Below are 21,273 nucleotides of genomic sequence, written 5' to 3'. Positions count from 1 at the left end.
AAACGGGACAAACACCTTCCAACTGTTGTCATCAATACACAGAATATTTTGATGAGATTTTGGTTTTCATCTGTTCTTAAGTGTCTTTATTCCAGGTTGTGTTTTGAGATGTTTGGCCTACTTCGTGGGGTCAGACAGGTTCTGTTTATTATGTGTTTTCCAGCCACATAGTGCAATTTTATGGCACAATCATGTAACTATGACACCTTCAGTTGTTATAAAACTGCTGTGCATCAAATATGTCTTCATAATTGAACGGCTTGAAATTGGGCCTCCGTCTCTTTAAGAAACTGCTGCTCTTTCTGACAGGAAGTCATCATAACATGGTTCCTCTATTATCCCTTCCCCATTGTTGCTCTGAGAAGTAGCTGCTTTAATGAGCTCATCAGATGCACAGCTCCACCAGATGTTTGCTAATTGTTGCTGGGGGTTACAGCTCATATAAATTATTCTTAATTTTTGTGCCACTCCCCTGAAAGGATGGCGCCCTGCGTGGGGAGCCACAATGGATGTGCGGGGCTGGGGGGTAGGAAATCAGCATAGGAGACCTTTAAGTTAACATTTAATCCATGCTTATATAAACAAATAGAAGACATTTTATAAAGCTGATCCAAATGTTCAATCTTGGAAATGTATCATTTAGCTCCATTTTTATAATAATTGTGAAAACAAATGATAAATATCAGTTAAATAGGAAGAAAAAAAAAACAGCAGTTCAGAACAGGAAACGAAAACGCCGGCCCATGTTCAGTGGAAATCTGAGGAAATCGGCTCATTTCAGTCCGTGCTGCGTCTCCTTGTGCCTCCTCAGGTCCACCTTCCTCTGGAAGCCTTTCCCACAGAGGTCGCAGCCAAATGGCTTGAAGCCCGTGTGCTTCCTGCTGTGGGTGATCAGGTTGGAGCTCTGACTGAAAGCCTTCCCGCACACCTGGCACTTGTGTGGCTTCTCGCCTGCAGCGGGGAACAAGCGGTTGAAACGTTCGGTCATGTTGGGAGGAGGAGATGAATCTCTTCATGTTATTCCCATATACATGTATGTATGTATGTATGTAGGTACTGCACATAAGTGGCTCGTCTTTCTCACCTGTGTGGATGAAAGTGTGCTTTTTCATGTCGGACTTCTGGTGGAACCTCTTGCCGCAGTACTGGCAGGGATAGGGCCGAGTGTCTGAGTGGATGAGCAGGTGGGTGGAGAGGGTGGAGGAACGCTTAAAGCTCTTCCCGCAGATTTTACAGCTGAAGCTCCTTTCCTGTTCAAAGAATCACGTCACCAATCGTTTAAAGATATTATATTCTAATATTCATGACATACAGAGCAAAAATTACCCTTTTCAAGTTAAAACGTGTAAAAAACAAGACACTTTTGCTATAAGTGAAAAAATCTGCCAGTGGAAGTGGCAGATTTTTTGAATCAATATTAAGAAATTAATGGCTTTAAAAAAAAAACAACCTGCTAGATCTTACTTGTTAGTTAGTTTTGTCTTATTTAAGTGTGTTTAAAGATATTTACACAGAAACTTTGTAAGATTGAAGTTTGGGCTTTTAGTTGGTCTCATCTGTATTTCTGGAGGCAGCCCTACTCAATAAATCTGAATTTAGTCATCAGGTTGGTATCTCAGTAATTCTGTTCAAATAGTAATTATTTACACACACACAGAAAATAACACAAGATATATTACTGTCATTTCTGATGGCTATGGCTTACAGCTGTTACCAATAAAATAATTTTACGATTATGTTATGACATAATCATGGAGAAGACTGATGACTTAACAGATGTCCACGACTGTCTCTGACAGTTTCCAAGGTTAGCCACCAAATATTCACAAACAGCTGTATCTGAGTATTGTCTTGTAAAGTTGAGTGGAAGGAAAAGCTTTGGTAGGAAATGATTTACAGGCAACAGGGCCAAACTCCTGCCTTGAGCGCATGGTGAGGCTAAACTATTTCAAGGGTTCGTGAAGTTTGTGTGTAGCTGCTCCTGAACCAGAGAGGTGAGAAGCATCTTAGCCAGGATATTAGGAGTAAAGTTTCCATTTTATTTAGAAACCAAAGTCCCAGAGTTTGGAGGAAGATTCATGAACAGAAGCAACATGAGCAGAATCCATGTTGCTTGAGGCCTGGCTTTTTGTTTCCAATCATTAGTTATGTTTTTCATCTAATTATCGTAAATTTTGAGCGAACTTTTAAAATTGAAAAAATATATATAGAAAAAAGAAAGATAGAAAATGCTAAATGGGAGTTAGGCGTGTTTCCATCCACCGGTTTGGAATGAATCACCGAATAGCGTCGATGTGTGTATGTGAAATTGGGGAAATACTTTTGAATTTTGCTGATTTCATCTTTTCAACCTTTTCTAATGAGCATTAAAAAAACATTACGAAAGCAGCTGGAGATGATTTGGAGAGACACGTCATCTGAAATCCTAGAGCGCTTCATCCTTCCTTCCTGCTGACCGGCTCTATGGAGATTCTGAGGTGATTTTCCAGCTGGACTTGGTACCTAATTACTGCCAAAGGCACCAAAAGCTGCTTTAATAGCTCTGATGTTGCTGTGATTTGACTAAGTGACAGTAAGATGGAAGATGAGCTCAGAGAGCAGCTGAAGGAGCCATCAGTGCATCACCTCCATGCCACACCGCATTCCTCCAGGAATCTATGCAGGAGGGCCTCTGACCCCTTCTGGAATACTAAAGATTCCAAATCTTTAGTATTTCTGGCAAGTCCAAATTTTCTGTATACACGTTTTTTTCCCTCTCTTTTAGAGAAATTAGCTCAGAGTTTTATGAACAATAAGCCATAATCATCAAAATTAATTAAAAAACGCTTGAATTCTGTCACGGTGTCCCATGTTTTTGTATAATATGAGTTATCTCATTTAAATTTACTCCACCGATATGAGCTGCTATTTACTAAAAATAATAACTAAAAGTAATAATCAAAGAGTCATCAGGGCCTTTTGCGTAAATCCTGACCACGTGGGCCCTCAAAGGCCCCTGAGCATTGTGTTTCAGCCTGAGGCTGGTACCTGGGAGTGAACAGCTCGGTGCTGATCCAGGCTCACTGCGTGTCCGAAGGTTTTCCCGCAGATCCCGCACTCAAAAGGCCGCGTCCCGCTGTGCGAGCGCCGAACATGCACCTCCAGGCCGTGGGGCGTGGAGAAAACCTTTGGGAAATAAAATACAGTAAAATTAGAAACGTATGGCGAAAAGAATAATAATAATATGTTTTAAATGATATTTTTTTTCTCCTTTTATTTAAATTAAATGTTTCCCCAGATTAAAACAGGATTTGTCTTTGTAAAGCGCTACCTTGCAGCATTTGATGCACTTGTAGGATCCGTTTTCCTCCACGTTAGAGTGCAGAAAGTCTTCCTCAGATTTGATTTCCTTCTGCTTGGCCTCCGCGTACAGCTCGCCCCCGACCCGCATCCTGTAGATCCCGCGGCCCGCGCACGGGGAATATTCCTGGTAACAGCCGGACCCGAGGCCCCGCTGCGGGTAAACGCGCTCACTGCCGCCGCCGCCACCGCCGTGCTCTGTCCCGTAGATCCCCGCTGCGGGTGAATGGGACCCCCCGTGGCCCCGGATATGCCGCCGGCGCTGATAGGGCCCCTGAACCAGATGCCTCAGATCTGCGCCGGAGTACGCCGACCAGGAGTAAGGAAGGAGCGGGATGTTGAAGGGGGCGTCCTCCGCTGCGGGTGTGGGGCATTTCTCCGAGTCTGAGGGGAGGAAGGAGGGAGAAGGGGGTATTTAGGAGATTTACTTTTAATAACTTGGAGATATACATCATTGTTTCTGTCATAAATATTCAAGAATCAGAGTAATTAAGAAATTAATTTGGTTTAATCATTTTTGTTTTATCATTTGTGCCTCAATCTTTGTCAATTGTCGTTTCAAATATAGTACATAATAATAATAATAATAATAATAATAATAATAATAATAATAATAATAGTACAGGTCAGAAAATTAAAACGATTAATATGAATGAAAATATTAGGAACTATTTGATTAAAAGTCGGCAGAGATTCCAACAAACTTTTCAGCTTTTCCGGATAAAATGAGATTGTCTCAGACCTGGTGAGGAGGACGGAGACGGCGGGCGCCAGAAATCACAGTCGGAGTGGCGCTCGGACCCGCTGCCGCCGCAGCTCAGCGGGGAGCTGGAGGACAGCGACCCCCGGGACCGCCGGCTGGAGCCCGAAGACTCTCTGCCGGCGCTCGGGTTTTCCTCGGGCTCCAGTTTGGTCGCGAGCTCCTCCTGAAACCTGCTGGCTGCTGACAGGGAAGCGCACCTTTTATTTGAATCATTTCCACTGACAAGCAAAACAAAAACCAACAAACAGACAAACTAACTGACAAAAATAAAACTCGCTCCTCTGTTACAGTTCCCATTGATAATTAAGCACACATGTACCCACCTGCGCATACGTGAGCCAGGAGAGTGTCCAGCCTGGCGTAGCCATCGTCCGGGCAGCGGGGCTGGTGGTAGCTGTGGGCCCGTTTGCTCTTCACCAGGAAGGACCTCGGCATGGTGCGGGACTCTGAAGCTCCTCGGCTCTTCCTCTCTCGCCAAGCGGCTCGGAGTGTCTCTCTGGACAGATTGGAACACCACTGCTTGTCAGGCGAGACGGCGTTTGGGATTTCTGGCCCCTCATTACGCATGCTCAAAAACAAGCGGTGCAGTTCACCAGATGTCACCAGGGGGCAGGCTGCCAAAAGCGTGGCGGACCTCCCGCCCCCCCGCTGTCCACCGGGAGTTACATTAGTTACATCCTTTGATACTTTCTGCCATCTATAGATCTATAGATGACGTGGACACTCCGAGGAAGATAGATTGGATATTATATCCATGAGTATGGTTTATTATTTAAATTCGTGGATTTAAAAACAAAAAAGGGTTTTAAAATAGAATATGATATACTTATATGATATATATATATACTGCTCAAAAAAATAAAGGGAACACTTTAAGTGTTAAACACCTGTTTAAGTGTCCCCTTTATTTTTTTGAGCAGTGTATATATAAAGTGGGTTTGTAATTAATCTGAATTTTATAGTTTGTAGACAGGAGCAAAGCTGGAATTGTCCACGCCATGAGGGGGAAATGACACGCGCAATTCAGGTGCAACATTTATTATTTTTTCAAATGTCCATCAATATGTTTATTGATGTCCTGTTACAGTGCCCCCTGTTGAATGTCTGTCCCTCACACCAGGCCAAGATCACATATTTAGGTTAAAACATTAGCGGATTTTTGCAGTATTTTAAAAAAAAAAAAAAAAGATAGATCGATAATAAATACAGCATAAAGCCTGTTGTTAACATGGTGGTTTAAACAGCCGAAGTAGCTTGTTCTTGTTTGGAGAACAAGCTAAATGACGAAAATGTTCACAATTAAAATATTTGCAAATACTAGAGGAAATTTAAAAAAAAATCCGTAGAAAATCATATACATACTGCAATCTGATGTGTTGTTTATATATTATATATTAATATACAGTATTAAACTGATATCTGTTATTTTGAAAGCTAAAACTAATCTGGATCTATTCCTCTATAGAATCTAATCAGCTGTTTGTTTTTATTTATTCTTTTTTTTTTAATTACGGATTTGTGGTTGATCTTACGGCTCGTTTAAAAAGAATCCAAGAAGAATCAGGATGTGCTTTATTATTATTATTATTATTATTATTTTTTTTTTTTTTTTTAAATCAGACCTACATTTAGATTCCCATCACAACAACAACACAGGAATAAAACTCCCTAAAATGTTCATATTTCTGTCTCGTCACAGAAGAACTCCAGCGTCTCTTAAAGCGTGCTTGTTGTCGCCGTTCAGGCCGGGCTCGGTTCTGGTGGATAATGACCCGCCTGTTGGCCCGGCTGAAAAGTGATCCCGTTAATGAGATGCACAACAGCCTGCCGGTGGGGAGTGCGGCTATCGCTTTACAGCCACACTGCTTCGGCTTACCTGCACTGACTTCAGCCTTGTTGTTTTACATCATTAAAGCCTGCGCTGCCGAGCCGGGCCGAACCGAATCGGGCCGGGTTGAGGCCCAGCCAGGCGGCCCGCGGAGCAGGAAGGAGAGTTTGAGAACCAAATGGAACGGTGAGCGCAGGTTGAGTCACATGAGGACATTTTCAGCAGAAATCTGTCAGACTCTGCGAATCCAAATCATTGCAGAGCCTCTGGAAACAGTTTGGGGGTCAGTTAGGAAAAAGCAAAGCAGCATCGATTTTCTTTTTGTGTTTGTTTCAGCTTGTTGTGGGAGCAGAGTTTGTTTGCAGCAGCTGCATCAAGTGAGAGAAGTGCAATCAGAAGGCAGATAGGCATGAAGCTGAAACACATGTCTCATACTCACAGAGCCGTGATACTGCAGCCACCATGTCCCAGTTCTGAGGACACACTCTGTCCTAGTGTTGGCGTGTGTGCGTGTGTGTGTGTGCGTGTGTGTGTGTGTGTCTAAATGCTCCCCAAAATCTGCAGAAAGTCACCACAAGCAGCTTTCTTCTAAAAGAACCACACTTCACTGACTCTGACGCCTATTTACTCTCTCTCTTTCACAACACACATTCTTGTTTTCTACCTCCCTCCCCTCAGAAATGAATTTTCCTGTTAGTCAGCCATGACAGAAACACAGAAACACTGATTCATGCTTTGATAAAAGAACGCAGTGGAGCTCGAATCGTTCTGCATTTGCATTGAACTAAAATAAATCATGTTGCCGTTTAAAACTGGACTTCCCTCTTCTTTAAGGGGGCTGAGGAGTGGGGGCTTTTATTCCCTGTTTTACACTTCATGCTCGAATTTTACAAATAAATTGCCCTGTTGTTTAACTTTAAAAAAAAACAATTCCTTGACCCCCCCTTTTTTTGTAATAAATAAATAAATAAATAATAATAATAGAGGGAAACAACTGAAAAACTCTTTGCCTGCATTAGAATTTTATGGCCAAACTCTCACCTTGTCCTCTAATAAGAAGGTCACAGTTTTTTGGGGTTTTTTTTTACCAATCAAAAGGCAAACAAGACTAAAAGCTTTGAACACCACCTTCTCCTTCTCCTTCTCCCAGTCTTCCCAAACTCCCGTACGGAAAGGTTTGATGATGCATTTGAGTGACTATGTGAGTACAGTAAATGCGAGCCTCTGATTATTTTCAGCCCTAACAGGGACAGTGCAGTGTGACAACATGCTAGACCCGGGTTACACACTGACTCAGAACAGGAAACCAAAGGCAGAGTCGATAGGACGCTATCAGTGCTGCCACAGGCTTCTCACTTGCATCCCCTTCACACCCCCCTCCTCCGCCCCCCACCACCACCCGCCTCCACCACAGGCCTGATTCTCGCTCTCTGACTATTAAAGGGGGTATGTGATTGAAGCAGAGGCCCGCAGTGATGGCAGCCTGGGAGTGAGTATGGCTTTCTGTTTTTTATATGTACATATATATATGTATATATATATATATAAATGCTTTCCCTTTTTGCTGCAGCTGTCTGCCTCTGTCTGAGGTGCGGATCATGAGCTCTCGGGGTTAAATAAAGCCCTCTGCACTGAGTGAAGCCATGAGGTTATTTTCTCAGGCTCAACCTCGAACCCCTTTTTGGCCCTTGAGACAGTGTGGGGGGTGTGTGTGTGTGTGTGGGGGGCCTCTTAGTAGTTTTAAATACACCTGAGGCTGCAGCGTTTGCACCGCATGTGTGTGAATGTTTACGAGAAGCAGAGTGCAGCAGCAGCAGCCCGTCAACTGTTGTCTTGATTTTAACTAGGTGAGACGGTGACCGTCTTGGCTGCACCTGCGGTGTCCAGCAGACAGTATCTCATAAACACATTGATGACCTCTGACCCTCAAAAACAAACCTTAAGGTTTTTTTTCATGTGGATTTTATTTGTCAGAACAGGAACTAAGTGATGCTAACCTGTGAAGTAGCGCCACTGTGCTAATGTGAAAATGTGAGCCGATATCGACATCCGATATTAATACCCCGATAACTGATATTTACCAATGTCATATATTTTTAAATATATAGATTTATATCCACCTACCCTCTCGACACCGTGTAGAAGCCCCTACTGGTACCGGTGTCTGCATCCCCAGAACCAGAACCAAACACAGAGAAGCTGCATTCAGCTTCTATGCACCAGAAATCTGGAGCAAATTTCAAGAAAACTGCAAAATAGCTGAAACACTGAGGATGTATTTGATGTATAATAATTATTTTATCAATGGCACGTGACAAAATGTGATGTCTGTAACAGGTTTCTCAACTGGTGACTGTTTGGTGTGTTTATGATGTTTTTTTAGTTTTTTAAAAGTTTTTACAATGTTAAGCACTTTGTTGCTGAAATGTGATGTACAAATCAACTTGATTGATTGATTAAAAGCAACCACACTGCTGACATCGCTTCCCTGTGAAGCACATCACAATCCTGCAACTGCATCACTATCACCGTCACATGACCGGAAATCACAAAGCAAAAAAACACACGACCGACCCCCTCCCCTCACACTTCTAAAACACACAAACGGAAATACACACCAGTCGTTAATATCGACCTGGTTCTACTTATCGGGCTGATATGTTAAAAAATTACTAGCCTCGGCCGATACCGATGCTAAAGCCGATATATTGTGCATCCCTAGCATGAAATAAACAATATAAAAAGCAAATGAATTGACACAGCATAGGCGAACGGAGTCCACTCGTGTGTAATTATATAAATGCAGCCGTTCTATGAAAAACTTTAGATCAGGGGGGCCCAAAGTGGGTCCTCGAGGGCCGGCACCCTGCATGTTTTAGTTCTCTCCCTGGTTTAACGCACCTGGATCAAATGACGACTCGTTAGAAGGCCTATGAAGAACATTGACCTGCTGAAAAGGTTGTTGGTTCTACCAGGGAGAGAACTAAAACGTGCAGGATGCCGGCCCTCGAGGGCCCACTTTGGACACCCCTGATTTAGAGGTGTGATAGAGAACTGAAGCAGCTAAGAGGTCTAAAGCAACTCTGGGGGAGCTGCGCTGACCCACAGCTCCAGTGGAAGAGTCTGTTGGCTATAAGATCCAGTTTAGCATTTATTGAGAAGTGTGCAAAACAACACCTGTGAGGCAAACATGTGGAAAAAGGAGCTCTGATTAGATGAGAACAAAGTGGTTTTTGTCCATTTCTTCCAGTAAAACACGGTGGTGATGACATCATGCTGTGGGGATGGAAGATGGCCAGAACTGAAAAAATAAACAAAAAACTGGACACTGGGGCAGAGTTGCATGCAAACTTGTTCAAGACGAAGGGCAAAATATCTGCAACTTTAATTCCAGCGAAATCAACTTTTTCTTTGTTAAAACAAAAAAAAAAAGTTTGAAAACAAACTATCTTTTTCCTCCCAGTCTGCAGGTCGGGCTGCCGTGAGCAGACTGAGAAGAAGTAAAACGGGGCCCATTTCAAATCTTCGTTGCTCTAGAAAAACAAAGATTTGAGCTGAACTCTCCAAGCAGAGCTCCGCTCCGCAGCAGACGCAGGATCTGTGTGACTGTCTGTGACGGATCCCTGCTGCACGGCCTGTTGTGGCTAAACCGACTTTTTCCCTGCATTTACATCCCCGCTCAGTTCCACTCACTGAGAGTGAAGCGTTCGCCTCTGCACCCCCCCATCTCAGTGTGGTATCAGAATGAAAACCGCATTGTGCTATCTTATCCTCCCACACGTTCCCTTGGCTCTGAAGCACTAACCGCACTTTAACACCCCGCTCTCTTTGTTTTAAACTCTCTCCACGCTTTCCCCTTCAACTAAGCAATCAGGTCTCACTCTCTCTCCCCCTCCACCCCCCACCCTTCTTTGGGAGGAGCGAGCCGAACCTCATCCAGCTTCCAGCCCGGTACCACCTGCGGCCAGCAGATAGGGACAGAGTGTGAACACAATGAATGATTTACTGGACGCTCCTGACTGCAAGACGGTTCTTCTTTCACACTCAGAGTCGTTGTTTTTCACACCTTGCCCCCCCAACTCCAATCTTGCATCCTGTAACTTTTTTTTTTTTTATAAATGGGGAGGGCTTTAAGAGGGGGGGAGTTGGAACCAGCTGAATGTTCCGGTCCAACTCCTGATCGACGTCGATTTGAAACTCCAGGGTTCAGCAGATTCTGAGGAACAAGGAAGGGAATAAAATGGAAAATGAACTCTCTCTCTCTCAACATATCTTTGGATTTATGTTGTAAACACTTCACAAATCACACACACACACACACACACATCCATCACTGTGATCAGCAGCTCCCCTTGTTCGCAGGCTTTGCAGCCGTTTCTGGTTGTAAATTCTCCAACACCAAGAATCTGGCCGGGGACGTTGGTGTGTGGACTTCGAGAAAAGCCGCGGTGTGTTTCCTGGTCATTGTGTGCTTCAGGAGATGAAGCAACGTTTTGAAAGGTCAGAGTTCAACAGGCACAGTCAAACTTAAATCAGCCTCCGGATCTTTTTTGTTTTTGTTTTTTTGTTTTGAATGTTTCCTTGGCTTTTTGTGTGTATTGTTTTCATTTGGCTCCTTGTTAAATCCAGAATAGACTTCACAATTCTCCTTCCCACATTTAAAGACATTAAAAATCAAACTCCATTATACAGCTGCTGATCTGATTGGTCCAGATGTTCCTAACAGAGCGCTTCATTGTCAGGCTGCAGGTTCATCCCTGGTTCATAGAGCTTCTAAAACTAGAATGGGAGGCAGGTCATTTAGTCTGAGGCAGATACTCTGTCTACTTTTCAGACTAAAGCCTTAAAACTTTCTTATAGTTAGGCTGGCTCATGTTATCCTGAGTTGTCTCTAGTTATGTTGCTATGGGCTCAGACTGCTGGAGGACCACTACTATCAATCAATCAATCAATCAATCAAATTTTATTTGTATAGCACATTTCAGCAGCAAGGCATTTCAAAGTGTTTTACATCATATCAAACACAGAAACACAAAGCAACATAGAATCAACAATCAAAACACGACATTAAGTCAGGTTCCATCAATAAATTTTGTAATTGATTACGTTTCAAATACAATCCTAAACAGGTGGGTTTTTAGTCTAGATTTAAAGGAAGTCAGTGTTTCAGCTGTTTTACAGTTTTCTGGAAGTTTGTTCCAGATTTGTGGTGCATAGATGCTGAAAGCTGCTTCTCCTCGTTTGGTTCTGGTTCTGGGGATGCAGAGCAGACCAGAACCGGAAGACCTGAGAGGTCTGGAAGGTTCATACAACAGCAGATCTTTAATGTATTGTGTTGCTAAGCCGTTCAGTGATTTATAAACTAACAACAGTATTTTAAAGTCTATTCTTTGAGCTACAGGGAGCCAGAGTAGGGACTTTAAAACTGGTGTTATGTGCTATTCCTGACTCTGTTACTTTTTCCTACTACTCTCCAATTGTGCATTATTTGCTTTTGTGTCGACCTTTACCTTCAGGTTCTCTCAGTTTTTTACTCTCTGCAGAAGCTACATCTGATCTGCCTCTTTTTAGCTGTTGATGAAACATTTGGCTCCGGATCCGTTTAGCTGAGTTTCTCTCCTAGATGAAGCCACTGAAGGAGCCACTGCTGCCATTAGCTTTTTAGTTTTCGCTGACATAGAAAGCACGTCTGGATCAGTGGCTCTGTTTCTTGCGTGTGTGTGCGTGTGTGTGTGTGCTCTGTTTTACAATCAAACCTCAGTTGATTGTGGTAGGTGGGCGTTACCACTGATGGTTTCCTTCTGTTAAAGGAAAGTTTTCCTCTCCACTGTTGCTACGTGCATCCTCACACTGCAAAAACGCTTTTCTCAAAACAAGTTAAAAATAATAAAAAACTAGATATTTTTCCCATGTTCTAAGTTTCCAATTGAACTGGTACTTTATATCAATATTCCAGAATTATTGATTTAAGACAAGCTTCTTTATCCTACTTAAAAGTGACTTGTAAGTTAGTTTTTCCTTATTTCATGAGTTATTAAGTTATTTGCACAAGAAACTAAGCAACAAGATTTGGTCAAATGTCGTGTTTTTGCGGTGTAGTGTGAGGGATCGCTGATACAAGGCTGGCGTCTTTCTGCAGGCGCTACGCGTTCGTCCAGAACGCCTGAATGCTGCAAGTCAGTGACTCGATGCGATCTGCCGGGTCTCCTCTGACTGAATGCTTTCGAACCAGTTTGAGTAAAGAACTGAACTGGACTGAACTATTTGGTACCACTGATCAATTTGGAGTGGATATATTTGACAGAATTAACTTTTTGTCTGTATTTCCCTTTGAATATGTGGAAAAAATTTTAAATTGGTTTGTACAATTGTTTTGGTTTTTTTTGGTCATTCACCAAAAATTAGGCACTTGAGGGTTTCTCACAGAAAAACTCACATCTGACGTTTCTGATGTTGCTTGGGGTGTAAAACGTCTCAAATGTAGGGTAAAAAAAATCCCCAAACACAACGTCGTCGGTTGTGCTTCCACACCAGACGTTCATCTCAGCAACACTTCTGCTGATCGTCGTGCATTCTCCCCCCCCCCCCGGCATCAAACTTAGCAGGAGCCAATTCTGTTTTAGCAGAACTGATTTGACTTTCTCAGTACTCTGTACTCTGTCACACACTCGGCCATTTGCATCCGTTTTGTCACCCAGAGCTGAGAAGATGAACTCTGAAAGTGTTTGTTTTTCTTTTTTTTTTGAACCGATGCAGGTTGCACACATCTCATTACCGTTTTTAGCTTAATGGGGGTGAAAAAGAAAGAAAGAAAAAAAAGTCAGGTGATTTAAGCTTTTGTAGCGGCCGTTTAAATGCATAAGTAACTAAAATTCGAACGTGAATCTTATCTCTGGTGAGAAACAGCCATGGAAGACGGGAGTGTGTTGCATGTGAAGAGAGTGCAGCTGTCTTATCTGTGGTTTGCTTGTGAAGACGTGTTGATGTGTGATTTTCTGCTAGTCATTTCTAGTCCACAGGAGCCACAAAGTTTTCTTCTTCCAGTTTTAATTTGCACTGACTGCACCGATGGAAAATATCCGTCCTCGTGTTTTTCCTGTCCACTCTCCAGAATATGGAAAATGCAAAAGAGCACACTGAGAGCAACTTAAATGCTTAACGTATACGGGGGGCACACCACACCCTCCAGCCCCGGACTGACCCTTCTATAACCGCTGACCACTCCTGGCAAGACTTGACTGGACTGTCGTCTCTTGATTGCGAAATCAGTTCTACAGAAACCGAGCTTGAACGCCTCTGAAAGCTCCATCTACAACAGTGACTGTGACTTTTCTTATCTAACACAGAGAACATCTGCACCAACAGTGACAGAGTAGAATATTATCATGTTGGAACCGAAAAGCAGAAGACCTTAGTTCCTTTTTTTTTTTTTTATCTCTTTCTCTCTTCAGTAGTTGCTGAGACAGAAGATGGACTCTGCACAGGGTTACGGCTGCAAGATTTTTTATTTTTTAATTCTCAGAATGAAAACCGGTGTAATCGGAGACTGGTTTGCACTGTGCAACACGCAGATACAATATCTGACGCATGAGGTTGGGTGTAGCTTAGCTGTTTTAACTTAACTGATTCATTTCTGGTTCACGTTCAGCAATTTTTAATCTTGTGACTGAACCAGAACAAGTTATTACAAAAATAAAACAGAGTCATGACCAAACGTTTTACCACTCACATAAGAGTTGTGTGAGTTTCACTTGCTTCTTCTTTTGATTATGTATTCATTGTTGTTGTCTTGCCATTTCAGTTTCTTCCTTGCATCGGTTCAGCTATTCTCAGTTGTTGTTCAGGTTTCTTTTCCCCCTTTCATTCGTTTTGTTTCTCTTTGTTTTTCTGCTTCAGCTCATCCAACTTTGTGCTTCCCATCCCAGCTGGTACTCATCTCCTCATGTTCCCTCACCTGTCCCCTCCCCAGCTGCATCCACTCATCTGTAATTAGCTCCTCTGCTCCCTCCTCAGCATGTTTAAGCTCCCAGGTTTTGTTTTTTCGCCTCTGGTTCCTTCTGTTGTTCTCTGCTTTTCCTCCTTGTCATCCTGTTAACTTGCAGCTCTGGGGATCTGTAAGCTTTTCTTCATCTTCATAAAAATAAAAAAGTAAGTAAATAAACAATTCTGCTTACTTTTGGTCTAGTCTCAGACTCGTGCATCTTTACAAGTTGTATTATTAAACTGTTCATATAATTTCATCCTTCAAAATAACCAAATGTGTACTAATTCCCTGTAAATCTCTTGAATTGTTTGGAATGTTGACTTTATAGTGAAAATAAAATCATATTTAAAGAGGAAAAATGAAAGAATCCTCCTGACATTAGCATCAGTTTGGCCTCCCATGCAGTTCGCTGCAGGTTTTAATGTCATTTTTGACTTCAGGTTAGTCCAGCATCACTCAGCGTTAACCAGGAGGTTCTCCCTCTCACTACAGCAAAGGCAGAAAATCAGATGTGTTGTAAGAAGTGCATGCATGTACTGAAACTAGATCTTTACACTCACTGAATAAAAAGACACACATACACACTTTTCCCTCTGCCTGAAGTTAAATCAAAAGAAAACTTTCTTGTTTTAGCTCAGTTAGAATGACCAAAATGATGCCTATTTGATGAACACATTTTTGAAGACAGTTATTTCGGATACTGACCAAATGTATGCAAACTTTTGCAAAACAGATAAATAAATCTCTAAAAATATGTTCATGCTAAGTTTTCTGGTATTTAGCAAATAGAAATAATTTTGCTAATTCTAACTGAGCTAAAATAAGAAAAGTTTGGTCTGATTTAACTTCAGACAGTGAGGTAAAAAATGTGTTTGTGTCTTTTTATTGAGTGTAAAATATCTGGTTCAACTGACAACGACTTAGGCCATAATTTTAGGAAGTTGACGATATGTAAATGTTGGCAGTGGCAGTGTTAGCCAGCCCATGACATGTGTGTGTCATCAACACTGGATGGAAGCAACTGCTGTGTATTTGCTCCATAATGCTGTTGTGCAGTTTAATATGCGACCTTTAGTATTTGTTGTTTCAGTTTTACTTTATTTAAATTGTAGTGTTTAACCGAGGCTCTATCATATTCAGCTACGGTGCGTCTTCTGTTACTGCCAAACGTTTGGATTTGAGATTAGATTGTCTTGGACATTGAGGGGAATATTTTTTCTGGTGAAGAAATTTGGAGAACTATCATAGTTCCTGTGTCATCATTTTAGTCATATTCGCATTCAGTCCCTGTGTGGGTTTGATTCTTCATTCCACGCCTTAATAACAGTTCTGGTTTCCGTAGAACGGTGCTATGAATACAGCGACGTCCTTCAGTCCGTACCACAGCTTTATGATGATCTTTGTGTTTTCCACCATGTGGGGCAAAAAGTACTGAAAGTTCAGAACATTTTATTTTAACAGTAACCTATCACCGTTCAGATTGTAGAAAAGATGTTGGTCTTCGTCTAGTAGTGCAGGTTGCCTTTGGGTTGCTATAGTCACTGCAGTGCAAAAGCCCATAAAACTTGTAAAATCCTCTCTGCCTCTGCTAAACGGTGTTTGGTGTGAGCAGATTGATGGTGTGGAGCAACATCTCCCACACTGGGAAAAACTGGGGTTCTGTTGTGCTGTTATGATCAGTCAATATCTTACCTGCAGCAGATCCAGCCAGGAGCTGTTCAGGGCAGATCCAGAAGCCTGAGCGACGTTCGCCATGTTAGACAATAACATAGATAGATAGATAGATAGGTCTGGACAGTGGCACAATAGGTAGCACTGTTGCCTTGCAGCAAGAAGGTCCAGTTTGCATGTTCTCCCTGTGCATGCGTGGGTTCTCTCCAGGTACTCCGGCTTCCTCCCACAGTCAAAACATGACTGTCAGGTTAATTGGTCTCTCTAAATTCTCCCTAGGTGTGAGTGTGTGTGTGCCTGGTGTTGCCCCGTCTGTCTTTGTGTTGCCCTGCGACAGACTGGCGACCTGTCCAGGGTGAACCTGCCTCTCGCCCGGAATGGAGAAAGGAACGCATGTGGGGTGTACATTTTCTGTGTATGGATATACTGTATATATACTGTATGTATATATATATATATATATATATACTGTATATGTAATATAGTGTCAAATAACTTTCCAGGAATCCTTGATCATCTATGTTCGGACATTTGCATCTCTCTCTATCTATATAATTTTTTTTACAGTGCGATTTATTTTCAGTTTTTTATTCTGCTCAACATTACCATTTTGGTGTGAGAAGTTTAAAATCTAATGAGTCATAATAAGTTAATAATAGGAATGCTACTCCTCTAATTCTTAGTAAAGGTAAAACTCACATTTCTCTCACACATGAATTAATCATAAAGATATGAATTGATTGTCAACCCTTTGTGGAGTCATGTGATTGCTTCTACAACATCAGATAATCATTCATTTAGAAAGTGTTACCACACTCTTACTTCTTCTGTTTAGACTCCAATCAAAACAATATAAATCACAAATTATTTTTCATGATCATCTTCTGATAATTTTAATAAAAAGAGGATCAGAGAAATTTGAAATGCCTGTTTTTTTTTTATTGTTTTGCTTGGGGATGACTCATCTGTTCAGACAATTTTTTACTTTTGATCAGAATGATGGTTTCGCACATTAAGTGTGAAATAATGGCCTTAAAGCTGTTTTAGCTTTATGTTCCTTCTCTCTTATTGATGAACTTTTGATTGCTGGCCTCCTGACTGACCCCGTGTTAATCACAACTTCATGATTCGGACATTCGCGTCTCCAGACTGCACCGCAGGAACAGACGAATCTTCTGTGGGAGAGGAGTCAAACTCTTACTTTTTGTTGTCATCAAGTCATTTTTCTTTGCCGATGAATGCCTTGTCACAGGGACAAGGCGCTGTCTGTGCTGCTGTCAGTGTGTCATGACCGCAAATAGAAAAATGTTCAGCCTAAGCTGCATAGAAACCGTTTCATTCATTTCTTAAAGTTGATGCTGGCTGTTCAGAGGTTAGTCAGTTTTTTTTTTTTAACCAACGTCGAGGGAAAAACTATGACTCAGGTTGTTGGATTAAAGAGGAGTCTAGAACCTCGTTGTTCTTTATGGCTGCCATTTTGTCTGAACGAGACCTTTACTGGAGCTCTTCCACCAGATGAATTAAGCAATGACAACACGGCTAAATTATGCCGTATGATAATGTAAAATGTATAATCCACAGGCCGTGTTGATGGTCTTAGTTCACACTAGAGAATGAGTTTGTTTTCTTAAGGTATTAGAAAACTTTAAGAAAGGTTACCTAGCTGCTACCTAGTTAGCACAAGTTAGTGCTATGTAGTCAGTGGTCACACTTTGGCCAAATCTAATGTCTGGTTTTAAAGATTGTGTTATAGACTGATTATGTAGTTTAAAATATTTAATAGTAAAAGTCTTATTAGACTATAAAACAGTTGTAAACTAGAAATCCTTCATGGTCTGTGGGTAGGCTCTTGGTTCTTGGCTCTGGTTGGATGAATATGACTGATTCTTACAGTCATGTTCAATAAATTAGAAAAAAAACGTCCTGACAAGTTTTGTTTGCCAGATTAGAATTACCTTCTGAAAATAACAACCGTCAGAGCGTTATTAAACTTACTTTTCATTCAGCTCACATTTCTGTTTTTAAAAATAGATTTTGTTTTGTTGGTCTTATGTAATATTCTACTTTTAAATGTCACATTTTATGTCACGTTTTCATGACCTGTAAGTTGAAAATCACGACAATTTGCAGAAACAAAGGCTTCGCACATCCACCTCTGTGCAACTGTGCTTTGCAATATGTCTCACTTAGTGAGACATTCCTGAAATAAATGGACCTTTCAGAAATATTCTAGTTTATTGAATGGTGTCTGTAAGCCTTTCTTAAGGCAGTTTGCATGTTCTCCTCGAGCAGACATGAGTTCTGTACGGATACCCCCACTTCCTCCCACAGTGTAAGCCCTCTTCACTGCGGCTACGTGATCATTCTATCTAAACTTAGAAAAAAAATGCATTGAAAAAAAAAGCTGCAAATGTGTCTAAATGTGTCTATAAGATAGACCTGGCTGGTAATATAAAGCAAAGTAAGAGCAGTGGGCTCATGTCTCTTGTGAAACGTTTGGCAGCTGCAATCTGCTGTCGATCGACAGCAGATTGGCTGAAACAAGAAGACGAGCTGTCGAGACGAAACTTGGTGTGAGCTGGTGAGCTAGACTTTGACCTATCTAGATCTAAATCTAAGTGGCTACCAACAAGAGAAGGTTAAAGATTACATCCACACATGGCTCAGTGGATCGCAGAGACGCAGTCACACACCTTCTGCTCTTTCACATTATGCTATGTTGCAATCAAAGATTTTCATAAACCTTGGAATCAAAAGGTCCATGAATTTCATCTGCATTTAATGCGACAAGCTGACCAATTGTAATCAGTAAAATGTAAAGTGGAAATAAATTTATTTCCACTTGGTTACTTGGTTTCAAAAATAGATCAGCCTGCTTTACATTGATAACTTAAACAAAATCTAGAGCAGCTTTTTACCTTTAGAAAAGGCTGGGAAAAGTTGGTGAGAAGTTTAAAGGTGCTGTTTTATGTATTTTCTAGAGACATAGTGGCCTTTTTTTTAGCTAATAAAGTAACTATGTTACCTACAGTTAAATAAAAAATCTATATCAAATATGACTTAAAAAAATTAGACTTTGCAGTTTAACGCCTTGAAATAGGGACTCTGTCTCTTTAAAATCTCATGTGCTCAAACCTCCCAGGCGTTTTTCGCAGCTGAATTGTTGCATGAAAGAATCAACGCAACATTCAGTGTTTGTTTTTAATGGGGGAATAACATCATAACATGATGTGACGCTCAGAAAAAAGTCAATTTCACAAAACAGCATCCCAATACTCCAGGGGAAGTAATCATCAACAAAACAACCAAGAGGCCCAACGTAAGTCTGAAGATCCTCTGATCAGATGAAAAGATGTGTCGTCAGGACAGTTATGAGTTGTGCAATCCAAACTCCAGCCGTCAGAAAAGAGAGGTGAGAAGAAAGCTATCGTTGAGAGAAAGTCTTCAAGTTTCACTGGCAGTTTGCCACAAACCGTGTGGGAGACACAGCAAACGCATGAAAGAAGGTGCTGTGGTCAAACGAGAACAACGCATAAGCTTTTTGGCGTTCATGCAGCTTAGCGCTGTGGGCAGAAAGCTAATGCTAGGCAACACTCTAGAGCAGGGGCCCAAAACCTGTGGCTCCAAAGCCACAGGTGGCTCTTCAGTCCTTCCTCTGTGGCTCTCACAAAACCAAAATTAGAAATGTTTTCATTGTGAAGGCAACAACAAAGTGTGGTTTTAGCCGTTTTTATGCAATACTGAGGAAGAAAATTCAGAATGCAAAATTGACCTACCACTCTCTATTAATTTATAGCATAATATCTCAAAGGTTCCTCACGTGTTTATAACCTCAGAGTGAGATAATATGAAGGAGCTTAAGGAGTTTCCCATACTTTTATGAGACAATGTATAGGCAATGGATTAGATACACATTGTGACATAGACGGAGTTTTTAAGCAGTTATAGTCATCGTCATCACTTATGTTGTAATTAGGGGTCAAATTAGTCTCTCCTCCATGAATATTATGTTTATGTCTTGACTTGTAGTTTGGACTGGAAATCTGTCTCACGGGTGGAATCAGTTGTGAAATATCATGACCTTTTAGAGGATTTAAAATCCGCCCAAACCATCAGAGATTTCATCACTGATCCTAATCATCATAATTCTACTGAGAAGCACGATTTCACAACACGCGCTGACGCAGCATTAGCATCTTCAAATGTCAATGGCTCACCAAGGGACAAAAAATAGTCAGCCGGACATCCCAGAGTGGATGTGGGATGACATGCATCGTAAATATTATCATAGAAACATTTTTCTTTCCACATGGATTATGACATACCCACACTGACGATGCCTACCTGCTTGGTCTAACGCAAAGAAACTTCCCCATCTTCTGTCCTGTAACACAAACACTGTCATGTTTGGCTAAGTCAAACTTGAAGATGTGATGTGAAACTAAATGTGGTTCTGAACACAAGGTATTTGAGTTGACTTACAGAATCTCCCAAATTATTTCTATCACTTGATTTTTTTTTTTTCATGGTAAAACCACTAACTTCAGTCTATTTCAGTAGTTGTGATAGACAAAAAAGACGTAGAGCAAAATTGTAAAGTGGACATTTTAGTTGCTTTTGCTAATAAAAAAATCTTAAAAGTGTGGCAGAGATTTGTATGTAGCCCTCCTGTGTTCAAACTTTTTAGAACCACCATTTCCTGCAAACGCGCTCTTTTTTTCATGCGTGTTTCTACCAGATTTTCACATAGAGAAACTGAAATTGTTGGCTCAATCTTCTTTACAAAACAGCTCAAACTCAGGTTTGATATTCAAACACATTCTGACGCATTAAAACATTGATCAATGTTTTCATCTGAAAACAGTTTTTAAAAAAATTAAACTTGCTTTTATCTAAATCTTTAAAATCTTGTATTTTCAATGTGTGCTGTAAAGTTCCAGCTGAACTACCAGATCATCATATTTTCCGCAGTACATCGTCTTACATCACCTGCAGAAAAATCATTTATGACTGATCAGGGAAATTATTTAGTAATGATGAAAGCATTTTGAGGTAAAAGACCATTTTTAGAACTCGGTGTAGCTGACTAACCTGTTAAATTGGAACACAATTGTTGTGTTTTTGCTTTTCTTAACTCAAAAAACCATTTCATGAGAATATAGAGGTGTGTTGGAATGTAGTGAAATATTTATTTTTTTGTCACTCATTACCAAAATGAAAGTTTTCTAATTCTGATGAGTACGCCTCACAGATAATTAAAACCCAGAATTCAGAGTCTCTGAAAATTAGATTACATAAGATCAGTAAAAAAATGATATTTTAAATAGACATGTCAGGCTGTTTATTTAAAGTCCTTATTTCTACTCACTCAAATCTTGTTTGAGGCCTCAGTTCACTTAAGCTCTCTCTGATTCTTGAACTAATTTTGCTGGACAATCTTCTCAAGGCTGTAGTTATTCCTGTTGCTTGTGCACTGTTTCCTACCACATGTTTTCCTTCCACTCAACGTTTTAAGAACCAGCTTCTTTAAGAGTGAATTCTTGTGGCTTGCCGTCCTTGTGCAGGGTGTCAGTAACTGTCTTCTGGTCATGTGTCCAGTCAGCAGTCTTCCCTGAGATTATGTCCAACTGAGCCAGAGTGAAAGAAACTCAGGAAATCTTTAAGATAATTAGATAAATGACACCAGGC

The 21,273-nt window shown here is 41.1% G+C and overlaps 1 protein-coding gene across 2 annotated transcripts; it reads right to left on the bottom strand.

The window, feature by feature from the left end:
• Positions 1–545: 545 nt before the first annotated feature.
• On the bottom strand, positions 546–6,557 carry gfi1aa (growth factor independent 1A transcription repressor a). Of its 2 annotated transcripts, none has more exons than XM_028021738.1 (7): positions 6,370–6,557; positions 4,426–4,598; positions 4,082–4,282; positions 3,311–3,723; positions 3,028–3,165; positions 1,085–1,250; positions 546–951 (listed from the first exon to the last, which is right to left on the bottom strand). In XM_028021738.1, exons 2-7 carry the CDS (start codon positions 4,535–4,537, stop codon positions 773–775), a joined length of 1,209 nt encoding a protein of 402 aa, XP_027877539.1. In that variant the 5' UTR covers positions 4,538–4,598; positions 6,370–6,557; the 3' UTR covers positions 546–772. The 2 variants fall into 2 exon arrangements, with proteins under 2 accessions (XP_027877539.1, XP_027877540.1); XM_028021739.1 differs by having other exon boundaries at positions 4,082–4,279; positions 6,370–6,556.
• Between the last annotated feature and the right edge of the window lie 14,716 nt (positions 6,558–21,273).

Source organism: Xiphophorus couchianus, chromosome 6 (assembly GCF_001444195.1).
Source record: "Xiphophorus couchianus chromosome 6, X_couchianus-1.0, whole genome shotgun sequence".
In the NCBI taxonomy this organism is placed as follows: Eukaryota; Metazoa; Chordata; class Actinopteri; order Cyprinodontiformes; family Poeciliidae; genus Xiphophorus; species Xiphophorus couchianus.
The sequence above is the reverse complement of the archived record's forward strand: the minus strand, read 5'-3'. Positions and strand labels throughout refer to the sequence as shown.

Coding starts and splice junctions, on each gene's coding strand:
- gfi1aa (XM_028021738.1), bottom strand. CDS start 4,537: ATGCCGAGGTCCTTCCTGGTGAAGAGCAAACGGGCCCACAGCTACCAC. Junction 4,283..4,425: donor CCTGGCTCACGTATGCGCAG/GTGGGTACATGT, acceptor CTTCCCTGTCAG/CAGCCAGCAGGTTTCAGGAG. Junction 3,724..4,081: donor GTCTCCGTCCTCCTCACCAG/GTCTGAGACAAT, acceptor TCCTCCCCTCAG/ACTCGGAGAAATGCCCCACA.